The sequence below is a fragment of the Aquarana catesbeiana genome, linkage group LG12 (assembly GCF_042186555.1).
Source record: "Aquarana catesbeiana isolate 2022-GZ linkage group LG12, ASM4218655v1, whole genome shotgun sequence".
Taxonomy (NCBI): Eukaryota; Metazoa; Chordata; class Amphibia; order Anura; family Ranidae; genus Aquarana; species Aquarana catesbeiana.
Window position 1 is genome coordinate 5282663 of NC_133335.1, and position 15577 is coordinate 5298239.

A 15577-nucleotide genomic window follows, 5' to 3' on the forward strand; every position below is an offset into this window, starting at 1 on the left:
TATTTTTGTTGTATACCAGCGATTAAAGGAGAACTTCAGTCAATGCAAATTTTGTTTGCTTCAATTTATTTTAATACTCATCTATGTGCTACAGAATTTTAGAGAAATGAGGACTGTTTGCGTTGAACTTGAGCTTTGTTTTATTAAAAGTGGTAAAGAAAAACCTTTAAAAGGAAGATTTTAGCAATTGACTGTGTCATTAATGCTCCATCATTTGAAGCTGGTTCTCACAATGTGTTTTTCTTAAATGATAGCCAATAAATTATTCACCTCGGGGTCTCCCAATAATGCAATCGCCAGGGTCAGCTTCCTCCTCTGACCTCCACTCAGTTTATTGGCTCTCAGGTCTTGAATGTTCTCTATGTCCAGGTCACAAAGGACTTTTTCTACCTATAAAATAAATCTGATCAGCAAAAACTCAAACCTTCCATCTCCAGATGTCTATTGTAGATGTATAGTATCTCACAAAAGTGAGTACATACCTCACATTTAAGGAAATATTTTATTTTATTTTTTAATGTGACAACACTGAAGAAATGACACTTGTCTACAATGTAAAGTAGTGAGTGTACAGCTTGTATAACAGTGTAAATTTTCTGTCCCCTCAAAATAACTCAACACACAGCCATTAATGTCTAAACCGCTGGCAACAAAAGTCAGTACACCCCTAAGTGAAAATGTCCAAATTGGGCCCAGTTAGCCATTTTCTCTCCCCGGTGTCATGTGACTTGTTAGTGTTACAAGGTATCAGGAATGGGGAGCAGATGTATTAAATTTGGTGTTATCGCTCTCACTCTCATACTGGTCACTGGAAGTTCAACATGGCACCTCATGGCAAAGAACTCTCTGAGGATCTAAAAAAAAGAATTGTTCTACATAAAGATGGCCTAGACTATAAGAAGATTGCCAAGACCCTGAAACTGAGCTACAGCACGGTGGCCAAGACCATACAGTGGTTTAACAGGACAGGTTCCACTCAGAACAGGCCTCGCCATGGTCGACCAAAGAAGTTGAGGTCACGTGCTCAGCGTCATATCCAGAGGTTGTCTTTGGGAAATAGACATATGAGTGCTGCCAGCATTGCTGCAGAGATTGAAGGGGTGGGGGGTCAGCCTGTCAGTGCTCAGACCATACGCCGCACACTTTATCAAATTGGTCTGCAAGGCTGTCGTCCCAGAAGGAAGTTTCTTCTAAAGATGAGGCACAAGAAAGTCCGCAGTTTGCTGAAGACAAGCAGACTAAGGACATGGATTACTGGAACCATGTCCTGTGGTCTGATGAGACCAAGATAATCTTATTTGGTTCAGATGGTGACAAGCGTGTGTGGCGGCAACCAGGTGAGGAGGACAAAGACAAGTGTGTCTTGTCTACAGTCAAGCATGGTGGTGGGGGTGTCATGGTCTGGGGCTGCATGAGTGCTGCTGGCACTAGGGAGCTACAGATCATTGAGGGAACCATGAATGCCAACATGTACTGTGACATACTGAAGCAGAGCATGATCCCCTCCCTTCAGAGACTGGGCCGTAGGGCAGTATTCCAACATGATAACGACCCCAAACACACCTCCAAGACAGCCACTGCCTTGCTAAAGAAACAGGTGATGGACTGGCCAAGCATGTTTCCAGACCTAAAGCCTATTAAGCATCTGTGGGGCATCCATCCACCAGCTCCATGATGTCCTCATGGAAGAGTGGAAGAGGACTCCAGTGGCAACCTGTGAAGTTCTGGTGACCTCCATGCCCAAGAGGGTTAAGGCAGTGCTGGAAAATAATGGTGGCCACACAAAATATTGACACTTTGGGCTCAATTTGGACATTTTCACTTAGGGGTGTACTCACTTTTGTTGCCAGTGGTTTAGACATTAAAGTGGTTGTAAACCCACGATCCAAAAAACAAAAACAAAAAAAAACCTGCAAGACAAAGGCATAATGAGCTAGTATGCATAGCATACTAGCTCATTATGAATTACTTACCCTATTTATTGGCGTATAACATGCGTCGGCGTATAACATGTACCCCAAGTTTAGGAGGGAAGTTTAAGGAAAAAAAACTTGCATTTAAATGCCCATCAATGTAGACTTATCAGTGTCCATCTGCTGCCTTGTCAGTGTCAGTGTAGCCTTGTCATTACAGCCTTGTCAATGTAGCCTTGCTCCAGTGTCATTGCTGCCTTGTCATTGCAGCCTTCCAGTTTAAAAATGGCGCAGCCGAGATACAGAGCGGGATGTCCTGTTTATCTCGGTGGCTTTCGGCCGCTCTCGGCTCCTCTCGCAGTCCCGCCCTATGGTGGACATAACACAGGTCCTATGGGACTGGGCGTTACCATGAGCAGAGCCGAGAGTAGCCGAGATCATAGCCGAGTGTACTCGGCTCCGCTCACAGTCACGCCCAGTCCCTGTGTTATGTCCATCATAGGGCGTGACTGGGCGTGACTGTGAGCAGAGCCGAGTCTAGCCGAGTACACTCGGCTATGTATATCTCGGCGGCTCGCTCCTCCGCTCACACCACGATTTTCCCCTAATTTTAAGGTGAAAAAAGTGCGTGTTATACGCCGATAAATACGGTACCTTAGATTGAAGCCCCTGCAGCGATCTTCGTACACCGCTCCGGCAACAATGGAGTTACTTCCAGGTATCGCGGGCACCCGTGATTGGCCGGAGCCGCAATTATGTCACTCCAGCGCATGGGTGTGGGAGCTGCCGGTAACGGCACACTCAGTGAAGCAATGGCACGTACGTGCCATTGCTTCAGTGCAGGTTTATGAGATATCCAGGGTAGCTACAGGTAAGCCTTATTATAGGCTCACCTGTAGCAAAATGTGGTTGTAAAGGGTTTGCAACCACTTTAATGGCTGTGTGTTGAATTATTTTGAGGGGACAGCAAATTTACATTGTTATACAAGCTGTACACTCACTACTTTGCTACAATGTAAAGTGTCATTTCTTCAGTGTTGTCACATGAAAAGATATAATAAAATATTTACAAAAATGAGGGGTGTACTCACTTTTGTGAGATACTGTATATCTGCACATCCACATTGGTTTGTACCTCGGATTTCACTTTACTTCTAGGAACTTCTTTAATCTGAGCAAAAACTTCCAAGTTCTCCTTCACCGTTAGAAGCTCAAAATTGACATCGTACTGCGGGCAAAAGCCAATCTTTTTCTGGATCTCCTGACGAAGACTGAAGTCTGATAGAGGATGGCCATAGATGTTGGCAGATCCTACAATGAGAAAGAAATGACAGTAAAGGTCATCTTCATCCAAAATGTATATTTGAGCCTCCATCTGTATTGTAGGGGTTGGTTATGGTCCTATCAGCAGATAAGGGCGGCACAGTGGTGTAGTGGGTAGCACTCTCGCCTAGCAGCAAGAAGGGTCACTGGTTCAAATCCCAACCACGACACTACCTGCCTGGAGTTTGCATGTTCTCCCTGTGCCTGCGTGGGTTTCCTCCGGGTACTCCGGTTTCCTCCCACACTCCAAAGACATGCTGGTAGGTTAATTGGATCCTATCTAAATTGGCCCTAGTATAGGTATGAATGTGAGTTAGGGACCTTAGATTGTAAGCTCCTTGAGGATATAGGGACTGATGTGAATGTATAATATATATATGTAAAGTGCTGCGTAAATTGACAGCGCTATATAAGTACCTGAAATAAATAAATAAATAAAATAAATTAGAAGTCATGTACCCATAATGCACAGTAAGATAATGATACCATTGCTCATTCTGGTCAGCAACAGTATGGTGTCCACCTCTCAGATATTTCCCAGTGTGGTATTAGCACAGAACTGTTGTCAGATTTATTTCTATTTGAAGTTCTATAAAAGAAGATAGGTGGAAAGTTTAATACTGTAGATCTGGGTCAGCTTTTTTAATGTAAAGCCACCTTCACACTAGCAAATGTTCCCGACAGCATATACATGCGAGAACCCCAGTGTGGAGTCCCAGTGATTAGCTGCAAGAGGCAACCCCATTGAAAGCAAAAGGGAGGCTGCCGGCTCCCACAGCTAATTGTGGCCGCTTGCATGTATCACAATCGCCTGCAATTCAATCCTGGACGCAGATGTTGATATCATGCCTAAATATTCTTATATAGACAGGTAATGCATATAACGAGAGGAAAATCTCACCGCCAGTGGCTCCGCACATCCCGCTGAGTATATTCAGTAATGTTGTTTTTCCAGCTCCACTGTGACCGAGTAAAGCTGTGATCTGTCCCTCATAGATGTCCAGGCTCAGACCTGGGGGTAAGATACTTCAATGATCAATGCATGGCTACATGATGTAGGATTACACTTGTAAACAGGTGCTTCCAAAGGGGATTCTAAAGTGTTACATTTTTCTGTTGCTCTGCGGTTACTCAGGTCAACTATGTTATGTTTACAGACCAGATGCTAAAATGTAACTGTCTGCAACATTTGTCGTTGATTGACTTACAAGGCTGGTGGATCTGAGAAGAAGGGGTTATGACTGCTGGACAGGTTTTTCCCACTCTTTTTCAGAAGGTAACCGCCCCCTACGGGTCATATCACACAAATAGGGCTCACTCAGTGCCCAATAAAAGTTGTTAGGAAAAAGTCTTCTAAACTGTAGTGTTATGCTGTCAGTCTTGGCACCCCTTAGGGAAGGGGGGGGGGGGCAGTCAGGGTTCCCAGTGGGGTCTGGCGCATGTGGTATATAGATTTATAACTGCCAGTCATGGATTTACCGTCTTTTGTAGATTATTGCCAGTCATGGACTCTAATGGACTACTGCTACCTTCTGTGGATTTACTGCCCAAATGGACTTTGTCATCTAAGGTATGATGTCTTCATGGGGCACTAGAGAGTTTTGTACAGGAAAGTGCGTCTTTGAGTACCATTTGTGTGTTTAAACTTCCTCAGTAAAAGATCTTTATTGTTCATCTGAATTGCCTGATCTGAAGTCTCTAATGGGGTGCATGTAAGGCATATCAAAAGAACAGGGCTTACATCAAGGAACTGGAGAGGTTAAAGAAGGTACAGTACAGAGGTCTAACAAGCAGAATGCTCTCCAGATGAAGCTATATTGCCGTCGCTAAGGACTACCCTATTTGGAACACTCGCTAAAGCAGCCAACCAGCCAGGAGATGAATGACATGGCAGAGGAGGTGGCTACTCTGGTAGTGAAGGGGTGTTATGTTTGAGCCCTTTACTAGCGTCCAGCTAACCACATACTAGGAGCGGATCCATGGCACAGAGTACCTAGGGACCCAGCCTGGGAATCACAAGAGTTATGGAGAGAGGCTTCGGAGGGAGAACAACCATTAAGTTATAGAAGTGCATTTTCTGTGTCCAGTTGAAACATTCATGGCATTGTCCCCACTAGGGCACCTTAAACCCCACCCACCCGCTTCCATTACAAACATAATAATTGTGGAGTGCAACATTGTTTCTTTTTACATAAAATGGATGACTTTCCTTTATCTGAAAGTATAATTATCCATCCCAACCTTTTTGGTTCACCTCACTCTTAAAGGGATCTATTTGTAAAAAAAAAAAAAAACTTGCTGTTCCAATGCTTTAAACATTCTTACAGCCATAGCGAATAATTTGCCTAATCTATTTGTTTCCTATGATCTTTAGCTCCATCTAGTGGCCATAATGTGATATTTTCCTGCAATACCTCAATCAGAGAAACACCAAATCAGGGCTTGGATCTAAACACCCAGGACCTCTGCTGTGTCTGGCAGTAACTCTTCTTGCTGAGCCACCTGAGATGCTGGACAGCTCCCTTCGAATCTATTAGAAAATCTTGCCTTGTACCTTGTTTTTTGTGAACCTTGAACTCTTTGCTCCTCCCATGAACTTCCTGATTTAAGCTGCCATATCTCTGTACTTCCTGTTTGCCAGATTATTGTGCTCTCTTCAGCCAATATCTCACTCTTGTCTCTCCTTCTGCCATCCGTATCAATGCCACCACTCATTACAGACCCATAGCTTGTTCCTCGGCTATTCTTCTGCTTGATCCCAACCTGCAATCACTTGTTACCGACCTTTGACTTGTTTACTGACTACGCTTCTGCTTTATCCCTACCTGCTATGTCTGCTACTGGATCCCAGCTTGCTCATGTTTCCTGGTGGGGCGATCCTGAGGACTGTGACCTGGCACTAACACACAACAAAACCCATCCCCACTATCAGGAGCTCTGGTGAATACCAGTTAGTACCTAGACTCCGTACCTTGGGTGAGCCTGCATCATCCTCCAGTGTGATATTGTATACCTATCCTACTGGCCACTGGGAGCCTCTCTACTACTAAAGCTACTGGTCTCCGAGCCGGACCCCCTGACTGTGACATGGCCACTAGATGGAGCTGGCAATCATAATAATAAACATATATTATTTGGCAAAATATGGGAATTATTTGTGACAGCTGAAAGAATATTTGAGACAATGATTAAGTTTAGCTTAAGTGTTGGCTGTAAATGTTTGTATGCCCACTGTCTTCCAAAAGAAAATAATTCCTCAGAAGGAAAGACAGCCTTAAATGGTGGAAAGTGTATATTAAGAAGCATTCAGCTACACAACAGATGTCAATAGGATGTGAAAAGAAAATAGGAATATTTTATCTTTCCAAGATTGTAGAACAAAGATCCTCATTTGCATCCATTCTATAGAAAATACAGTAAAACCTTGCATTGCGGGCATGCTTGTAATTCAAAGCACTTGTATATCAAAGTGAATTTTCCCTTTTAGTTTATAGTCCATATAAAAAGATCATACCAATGTGATAGGTTGTGTAACCATAAAATGTCAATTTACAAATGGCGGCCTCAAAAAGGGGATTAGAAGCAAAATCCAACAGGAGCTACAGAGCAAAAAAGAGAAGAGAGGGGCCTCTAAGTGTAGCAATATGGTTACATTTAATGAAGGTACAACATTTAGCAACTCACATGGTGGATGATAAAAACTGGCACATCTAAGTATGCAGGCATCTGAGGTAAAGCTGTCCACATTGACCATCCTTTGCACCACCAGCTCTCACCGCTGTCGATCTGCAATCGTGACCGGGAAGACTACCCTGCAGAAGAGCGATCTGAAAGTGAGGCTTGAAGCATGGAAAGTATGACGTCGATGGCGGTGTAGAGGATGATGAGTTGGAAGGATGTGATTTGCTAAATGTTGTACCTTCATTAAATGTAACCATATTGCCACACTTAGAGGCACCTCTCTTCTCTTTTATACTCAGTTGTGACATGACGCTACTTGTATATCAAGACATCCCTTGTATATCAAGTCAAAATGTATTTAAAAATTTTGCTTGTCTTGCAAAACGCTCTCAAACCAAGTTACTCTCAAACCAAGGTTTTACTGTAATCCATATTACAGACAAGAGAAGTGAACATTTTAGAAACTGGATCACCTCGTAGCGCCTCTATCTGCTTGTCCTTGCCGCTGTACATTTTCTTGACATTATTTATCCTGTGTAAAGGGACAAGATGATGATTTAGAGGAAATTACATTAAAATAGACCTAGGATATGTTCTATGACCTGATACTAAAATTCATAATTTTCATCAACCATTCTCAAGCAGGGTTCCTCCAGAGGTTTCTAGGTGTTCCTTGAGCTGTGGCTAGTTGACCTCCAAGCTGATAAGGCCTTCATAGTTCCAGGGCCAACACCACACAACAGAGCTAGCTCCCGATACTAAAATTCACAATTTGCATCAACATTTTTAACCAGGGTTCCTCCAGAAATTTCTAGGGGTTCCTTGAGCATTCATTACATTGACCATTCTCAACCAGGATTCATCTAGAGCTTCCAAATGGGTTCCTTGAGTTGTGGCTGAGCGACCTTCAATTGATGGGGCCTGCATAGTTCCAGAGCCAACACCACCCAACAGGACCAGTGCCATGGCACCAATAGCCTTTTTAGCTGTTTGTATGGGAGGCATTCTGACCATCAGTGTAAGGGGCATTCTTTCCAGCGGTCACCAAAGAATTCATTAGCAGGGATTCTCTGAGACCTGAAAACATTTTTAAAGGCTTCCTCTGGGATAAAAGGTTGAGAAAGTGGCTCTACATGAATCAACAGAATGCTCATGGCCAAACACATTTCTTGGGTAACAAAGGACCCTTACCTTGCCATGAATGAAATATCACAGATCGCAAAGGCTAAATCACAGGTCTCTGGTCATCAGCAGCTTTGTGAGTGTTTCATGTTATTATAGACGGCAGAGAGCCTCTTCGGTTAAGGAAGAACCTGTCCTCTAGGCTTCCCGGGAGACAATGATCTATGAGGCACAATCATTGTGCACCACTGCAAAGTGCAAAGCCCAGCCTGTGCTATATATATAATGGGCAATAATGGCTGCTTTCATGTGCAATTCAAGCATATAACACCGCGTAAAAAAAAAAAAATGTGTCCCCATCCTGGATAATTGTTAAATGGGCTGTGTCAGTGCACTTTGGGCTTTTTTTAATTTAAGGTCCTGGACACTGTGTGTGTCTTCTATAATAGACAGAAGTGGAGACTTCTGCTCACTTCACCTCAAACATCAGTACCTGATTGCTTCTTTTCCCAGGAACTCAATGGGAACTTTTTCAACATAGTCCACCGAGTCCTCCTCTATGCGCTCTCCTTTTCCTAGCGGTGTGGGGGTCATCTTCTTCTTCTTTGACCAGAATGAAGGTCTCAGGCAGAATAACAGCCCGGGTCTCACTCCGTGTTTATCTGGCGTCAATAGAAGACAAGTCTGATCAAGGTCATGGGGACAAAATAAAGACAGCTATAGAGTTCATTTGTAGAGGCTTTTAGACTAGTGTGTATATAATTACATCATAAGAGTGAAATAACAGAGGCCAAGACAAGTCAATGCAATAGCTTCCATACTTATGTTTGAGGCTTGGACACAATTGGCATGCCCACCTGTGTGCTCCACCTGACACATTTTGCTAAAGGAACCCTTTGATCTGCCATTAAATGATGAGAAAAAATATCAGCCATTTGTAATCACCTGGAATAATCTTGTCGAAATAGAGAGTGAGGATGATATAAAGCACTGAGTCCAGAGTCAGGTAGATGGCGCTGGAGAGTATGTGAGAGGAGTCACCGCCGAAGTCCGAGAAGAAGGCCCCTTGAAGGTCATTTTCCATGTGCATGCTCTAAAAACACAGAGAATCCATAACATCTCATGCCAACAATATGAGAGCCCATCCCAAACATCACAGGTGTTTGCTAAAGTGTATTTAAACCAAACCAATGCTTTATCTATGCAGTGCAGGAGAACAGGTTCACATTAATGCCTGCCGATGAAGAACCGTTCCTTCAAGACACCTTGGTTCCATTCAGCTACCAAGTAAAGAAGATCAGTATGTCCAGGTGATTAGCATACCACTTATTCCCCTTCTTGTCATATGACCGTGCTGGTGTTTGGTGATTGGCACCTGTAGGGGGCGATAATCCTCAGCCCTATGTAAGTCCCCAAAAACAGCTCCCAATAATAAATTATTACCTCCGCCATCCCGACGGCGAAGGAAAAGGGGTGGAAAATGCCCAGGAAAACTTCCAGAGGTTTGGGTATGGCATTAACCAGCGGTAGAAGGCCCAGCGCGGCTAGGAAGAGAGTGATGAAAAATCCCAGAATTGCTGCCAGGCGGTGCTTCCTGAAGAGGGCGCTCAGCATGCAGTTAAAGCAGACCTGGATGGTAAAAGATTAATCAAGGTGGTTGCATTCAGTTCATAAAAAGGAGCTGAAGAGGAAAATCACCTGAGGATTGGCTGAGGCTGTATGAGTATGCAAGTTAAGGGTCTGCTTCTTCCAACTCACTTAATTGTGGAACTCACCAGAAATCACGGGGAAGCAGCCAAGCCTACAACCATCAGAACCCAGAACAGCCAAAAGCAGTCAAACTTCACTCCATTTGCTACAGAGATGCCAAAAACCTAAAATTACCTCAATACTACTAGCAACCCAACTAGGAGGGTGCTACAAATGTGGCGTTCATCTGCTCAAACACATCATCCAGACTTACCGTTGCTATGCCATAGAGGCAGAAGAGCAGAAAAATAACTCCAAAGGAACTTTGCACAAACACATAAGTGGTGGCAACCAGAGCCATGATGGTGGCGATGATGATGGCGCTTACAGTGTACAGCAACCCCCAAGACAACCTGAAATACAAGATGATGACACCATATTGGAGATGTTCTAAGAAAGGAAATCCCCAACCAATGAGGACCAGTCAACAGAAAGGCAGGCATGCTTGTGACCTCCGAGCTTCCTGAACTTTCCAAAGTTAGTAGCGCCACCACTGTGTCAGTGCCCTGCCTCCCACCCAATTGACACCCTCCCTGAACTATTTATCTCTCGTAAATTATCCCTACATTATCCCAATATTAATTTGGGTTGACCAACACCACTCACCAAAACGCCAGATCCTTCAGTCCCATCATCCTCATCAGCTCTCTTGTTTTCCTCCTCTCTCGGGTAATCTGCAGCGTCATGAGATAGGACAGCGAGATGAAGCACATGCACAAGTCATACAGGGCAGTGCCCATGAACAGAAGCGCCCTATCTGAGAAGTCCAACGATTCCATCTTCACCACCTCTGCGGCTGCCAAACCATCCCATAACGACTGCTTGGTGTTACGCTGAAAAACATTTTTTTTTAGGATAATTACAGTATTTTTAAGTTGGCCAATTTTTAAAAACATTTTATATTATTTTTGTTTGGAATTTAAAGAAAGGTAGTAAAGAGAGATATACTGTACAATGTCATCTTTGTGCCGTCTATCCATCTTGTATAACTAAACTGCACTTGTTCTGTGAGAAGGGGGGCATAATCAAATATTATTAGGCTATTTCCTCTTCAGGTTGAATATTATTCATTCTTACAGACTAGAGTGAATCAGGAAAATGCAGCATTATGACAGCTAGATGGAGCTGACGATCATAGAAAATAAATACTTATTTGATCATCAGTTCCATCTAGTGGCCATAATGCGATGATTTCTTGATTCCCATGTTTCCAATAAATGAACAACCTGCAGGGGTGTCAAACTCAATTTCAATTATAAGCAGATGTCCAGTGCACCACACCCCCCTTACATCAGATGTCAAGAGCCCCCTACCATCAGAAGTCAAGAGTCCCCCAATCTCCTTTATATCACAGTGCACCCCCCCCATTACCTTGGGCTGCTGCTGGGAAGAAGCTTGGGGTGGAGATGTGAAGCAGAAAGTGCAGGATCTGGAGGACGACCAGAGGAGGGCTGGAGTCAGCTGCCAGAGTACTGAATACTGAGACAAGAGGTGGCAGAGATGATGGGGTGCTGCGGCTTCACAGAGAGGCGCAGGATCTGTAGGAGTTCTGTCTTCCTCTCTGCAGCCTACTATTAAGATAAAGTGTGGGCGGAGATGAGGGTGGTGCCGCAGGTGCAGGAGAGGTGTGAGGGACACATGAAATGGCCTGGAAGGCTGGATTCGGCCCACGGGCTTTGCGTTTGACACATGGGAGGGCTGTAGAGCAAATAGCCTAGTAACATTTGTTTTTGCCCTATTCAAAGAATTAAGGGTGCCATTCCAGGCTCTGGTAGGTCATCATCTGCTGTCAGTTTCAGTCGCTGGGAGTGCAGGTAGGGAAAGGGCTTCATCTCAGCTCCACAGAAGTCAATGAAGGAAAGAAAGTAAGTCCCGAGCCCTGCACATCACATAAAACCATCATGTGAGAAGTAGAAGCAGCCTCAGCCTAGACTCTGTCCAGGCCAAGCCTCCTACACATTTTGCCTCACCCATGGGCCTTAGTCATGGCTAAGCCCCATGACTAAGCCCTGTGGTCAGGACGAAACGCGTCAGTGGGGCATGGCCTGGACAGAGTCTAGGCTGAGGCTGCTTCTACTTCTTACATGAGGGTTTTGTGTGATGAGCAGGGCTCGGGACCTACTTTTTTTGTTTTTGCACCCATTCTCATGGAACGAATGTACATGCAGTTTCACAGGATAATAGCTCTGCAAATTAGAGTTTATGGATCTCCAGAGACAAAGAGAGCAATAGCAACTCTTAAAAAGAAGAAAGCATCCAGGAAGGATTTTCATCATAAAATCGTTTGTCAATGCCCCCCTTCTTCAGGGCTTGAAAATGCTGATAAAAGCTTATTCTGAACAAATAGAACCCGAGAGATCATGAGGGGTAATAAACTGGATAATAAAACTCCCTTCTCTCATCCATTGACTGGAGCAACTTCAAGTTTTATCCAGTTTACCCCCTCAAAATATTTCTGGCCCCATTGGTCAGACAGCTGCCTATATAACGAGTAGTGACGGAGCAGTAATGGCTTTTGGCTCACCTCAACAATGGCAGAGTCAATGCTGGCTTGTAGAGAGATGAAACCCACTTTCCAGTACTCCAGGCTGTGGCAGTTATAATATAGATCATCACAGTAACCTGGAGGAACACACAGGTGAGCAAAGACATAAAAAGAACACCATGGACAGGAGATTCCCACTGACCACCAATGTAAGGAGCATTCTTCCAACTGTGACCAACAATGTAAGGAGCATTCTTCCCAATGGCCACCAATATAAGGAGAATTCTTCCCAAAGACCACCAATGTAAGGGGTATTTTTCCAGTTTACCCCCAATGAATTGGTTTAGTTAGGGGTTCCCCAAGACCTGAAATGTATCTCATGGGTTCCTCTGGGGTAAAATGGTTGGGAAAGGCTGCAGTAGACTTTCATGCAAACGCGAAAAGGGAAAAAAGAAAGTGGCAGTGTGAAAGTTGCAGCAAGCCAATGTTTTTAAGGACGTGAAAGGGCTTCTGACGTAAAAACAGAGACCTCCATGGCACTGCTGAAAATTGGATATCTGCTCTCTTACCTCTTTCAGCCACATAGACGTTGGGGTTCGGGATGATGTAGTAAACATATCTGATAAAATATGTAAACTCATTCTCAAATTCCACAGCAGCCGTGATGTTCCAATCAACTTCGTCCAGGAGGTCAGAAGTATTTTGAAATTCATGCAGCGATATTTCTGGAAGGAGGAATTGGGACTTTTGTCATTTCCATTAATTTATTAGAGGGGATAATTCTGGGGGTACCCCAGATTCGTACACACACACACATACTGTATAACACTAGAACGGGAACTAAAAGATTTCATAAAGCAGTCAGGCCCTCTGATAGACCCTCATATACTCCTCATTCAGCACCATGCTCAGCTGATCTTACTTGGGATGATGGGGCTTCTGCTGACCCTCTGCATTATGTCCTGGATGGCCGGGGTTGTAGGGATGTAGCCAACTGGAAAACTGTTGTTGCTGAATTCATCCAGACGTCCCAGGACCACAGCTGGCATGTATTTGCTTGGGCTTGGATTCTCTTTACTAGCCAGCACTATGAACAGCAAGAAGATCAACACCAAATGCTGGAGCCACTCCTGCAAAACCAAACATGGGGTCACCACCATCACCAGGAGCACTATTCCTCTCACTGACACCAATGATGGGGCACTATTTCTTCCACTGATACCAATGATGGGGCACTATTCCTCCCACTGATACCAATGATAAATGATGGGGCACTATTCCTCCCACTGATACCAATGATAAATGATGGGGCACTATTTCTCCCATTGACACCAATGATGGGGCACTATTTCTCCCACTGACACCAATTATGGGGCACTATTTCTCTCACGGACAGGAATGATGGGGCACTATTTCTCCCACTGACACCAATTATGGGGCACTATTGCCCTCACAGACAGGCATGATGGGGCACTATTCCTTCCACTGATACCGATGGTGGGGCACTATTCCTCCCACTGACACCAGTGATGGGGCACTATTCCTCCCACAGACACCAACAATGAATGATAGGGCACTATTCTTTTCACTGACACCAATGATAGGTTACTATTCCTCCCACTGACACCAAGGATGGGGCACCATTCTTTCCATTAAAACCAACAATGCAGCATTGTGTCCCCCCCACTAGCCACAGTATGGCCCCCTAAAGCCTGAAGGACAATAAGCTGGCCCTTTGCTTAGGAAGTTTGGAGACCCCTGGGTTAGATTAAGGGGCTCTCAGCCAGAGTAATCCATACTCCCGGGGGACATGGGATGGGTTCTCTGAATCATTAAAGCTGAACTCCAGACAAACTGTTTTATTTAGTTTTGGACAGATAGGCGATGGGTTGGAACTAGGGATGCACCGATACCATTTTTTTAACACCGAGTACGAGTACTGATACCAATTACCGATACCTATCGCTTAGGAAGAGGAGGTAGAGAGCACAGGGGTGATGAGGGGTAATGAGTATACAGCAGAGGACTTCTCTTTCCTGTCAATTTCACCACCCCCAGGTTTAACCCTTACAGTGCCGGCCCATGCACTCACCAAACACCATGGCCCCTCAATTCTCATGCAGAAGCCTGTAGAGCCAGATGGTGAGGTTGAGCAGAAAAGTTAATGACCAGCAGCTCCAGCGCTCTTTGATGCTGGAGGAGCTCCAGAGTCTGGGGAGACATTGCTGTCCTGTCCTGCCCCATCTCTGCCAGCACTGCCCTCACCCTGGACCACACTCCGGGCTCAGTTTCATAGCCCCACTACAGCAGTCAAGGCCAGCAATGACAGAGCTCCAAGGAGGGTCTCCCCTCATTCCGCTTGCTCAATAACTAGGAAGATCTCTCACAGCGTGAGGCCCGCACAGCATGGTGGGAGCTGTAGTTCTCCACTGCCTATTCATGTACGGCCGGTGTCTTGCCGAGAAAGTTCCCCTGGCGGATAAGGACCCCCCCTGTACTGCGCAGGCGCAGCGCTTGCGCAGTACGAACGACTAAGGAGCCACCGAAAATAGCCGAAGCTGAAAACCTTCAGTCAGCTGTACACGGCGCCTGCGCCCTGAGTCCAGGTTCAAGCCCCACCATCCAAGTGGACCTAGAGGTAGAATAATAAAGTGCAGAGCGAAGCCCTCTTACAGGTGCCATGTACAGCTCATTTACAACTATTCGCCTTCGGCTATTTCCGCTGCCTCGTACTGCACAAGCGCTATGCCTGCGCAGTACAGGGGGGTCCTTATACGCCGGGGGGAACTTTCTCGGCAGAACATCGGTCTATGAGCATTGGCACGGCTCCCCCTCTCCAAACCTAACACAGTGCTACCTAATGGTGTCACCTTTGTGGCCGGTGGCTGAAATGTCATTGGTTGTTATGGAGTGGAGCCGCCGCGTCCCTAACAAGCAGTAATTGCTGGCATTCTTTTCTTTACATTTCAGCTGTTAGCGGGAAAATCCCGTTGACAGCTGAAAAAAAAAAAAAAAGAAGCCAGAAGGTATCGGTTTCGGGAATCAGTACATTTGCATGAGTACCGATACCCGTGCAAATGCCTAGTATCGGCACCGATAACCATACTGGTATCGTTGCAGCCCTAGTTGGAACCTCTGTTGGGTTTTTATGGCTTGAATTAAAAATCAATATAATGAGTGCTCAAGCTAAAACTGCACTAGCAAAAGGCTGGCAGATCATTTTTAATCACTAGTGTGTTTATCATAGAGGTGGAAAGCCAACATGTTTCGGGTCCATTCCACCCTTCATCAGGGCTGCTTGTAT

At 45.0% G+C, this 15577-nt stretch overlaps 1 protein-coding gene across 2 annotated transcripts in view; it reads right to left on the bottom strand.

The window, feature by feature from the left end:
* LOC141113849 (ABC-type organic anion transporter ABCA8-like) overlaps nucleotides 1-15577 on the bottom strand; it is an 85723-nt gene that overhangs the window by 49934 nt on the left and 20212 nt on the right. For both annotated transcript variants that reach the window (XM_073607169.1, XM_073607168.1), the window contains 12 exons: nucleotides 13196-13403; nucleotides 12843-12998; nucleotides 12313-12410; nucleotides 10395-10621; nucleotides 10003-10141; nucleotides 9483-9668; nucleotides 8985-9132; nucleotides 8533-8701; nucleotides 7391-7449; nucleotides 4138-4248; nucleotides 3049-3224; nucleotides 271-390 (listed from right to left, as the gene is read on the bottom strand). In XM_073607169.1, coding sequence (XP_073463270.1) covers nucleotides 271-390; nucleotides 3049-3224; nucleotides 4138-4248; nucleotides 7391-7449; nucleotides 8533-8701; nucleotides 8985-9132; nucleotides 9483-9668; nucleotides 10003-10141; nucleotides 10395-10621; nucleotides 12313-12410; nucleotides 12843-12998; nucleotides 13196-13403 — 1797 coding nt within the window. The remainder of the gene's footprint in view (nucleotides 1-270; nucleotides 391-3048; nucleotides 3225-4137; nucleotides 4249-7390; nucleotides 7450-8532; nucleotides 8702-8984; nucleotides 9133-9482; nucleotides 9669-10002; nucleotides 10142-10394; nucleotides 10622-12312; nucleotides 12411-12842; nucleotides 12999-13195; nucleotides 13404-15577) is intronic.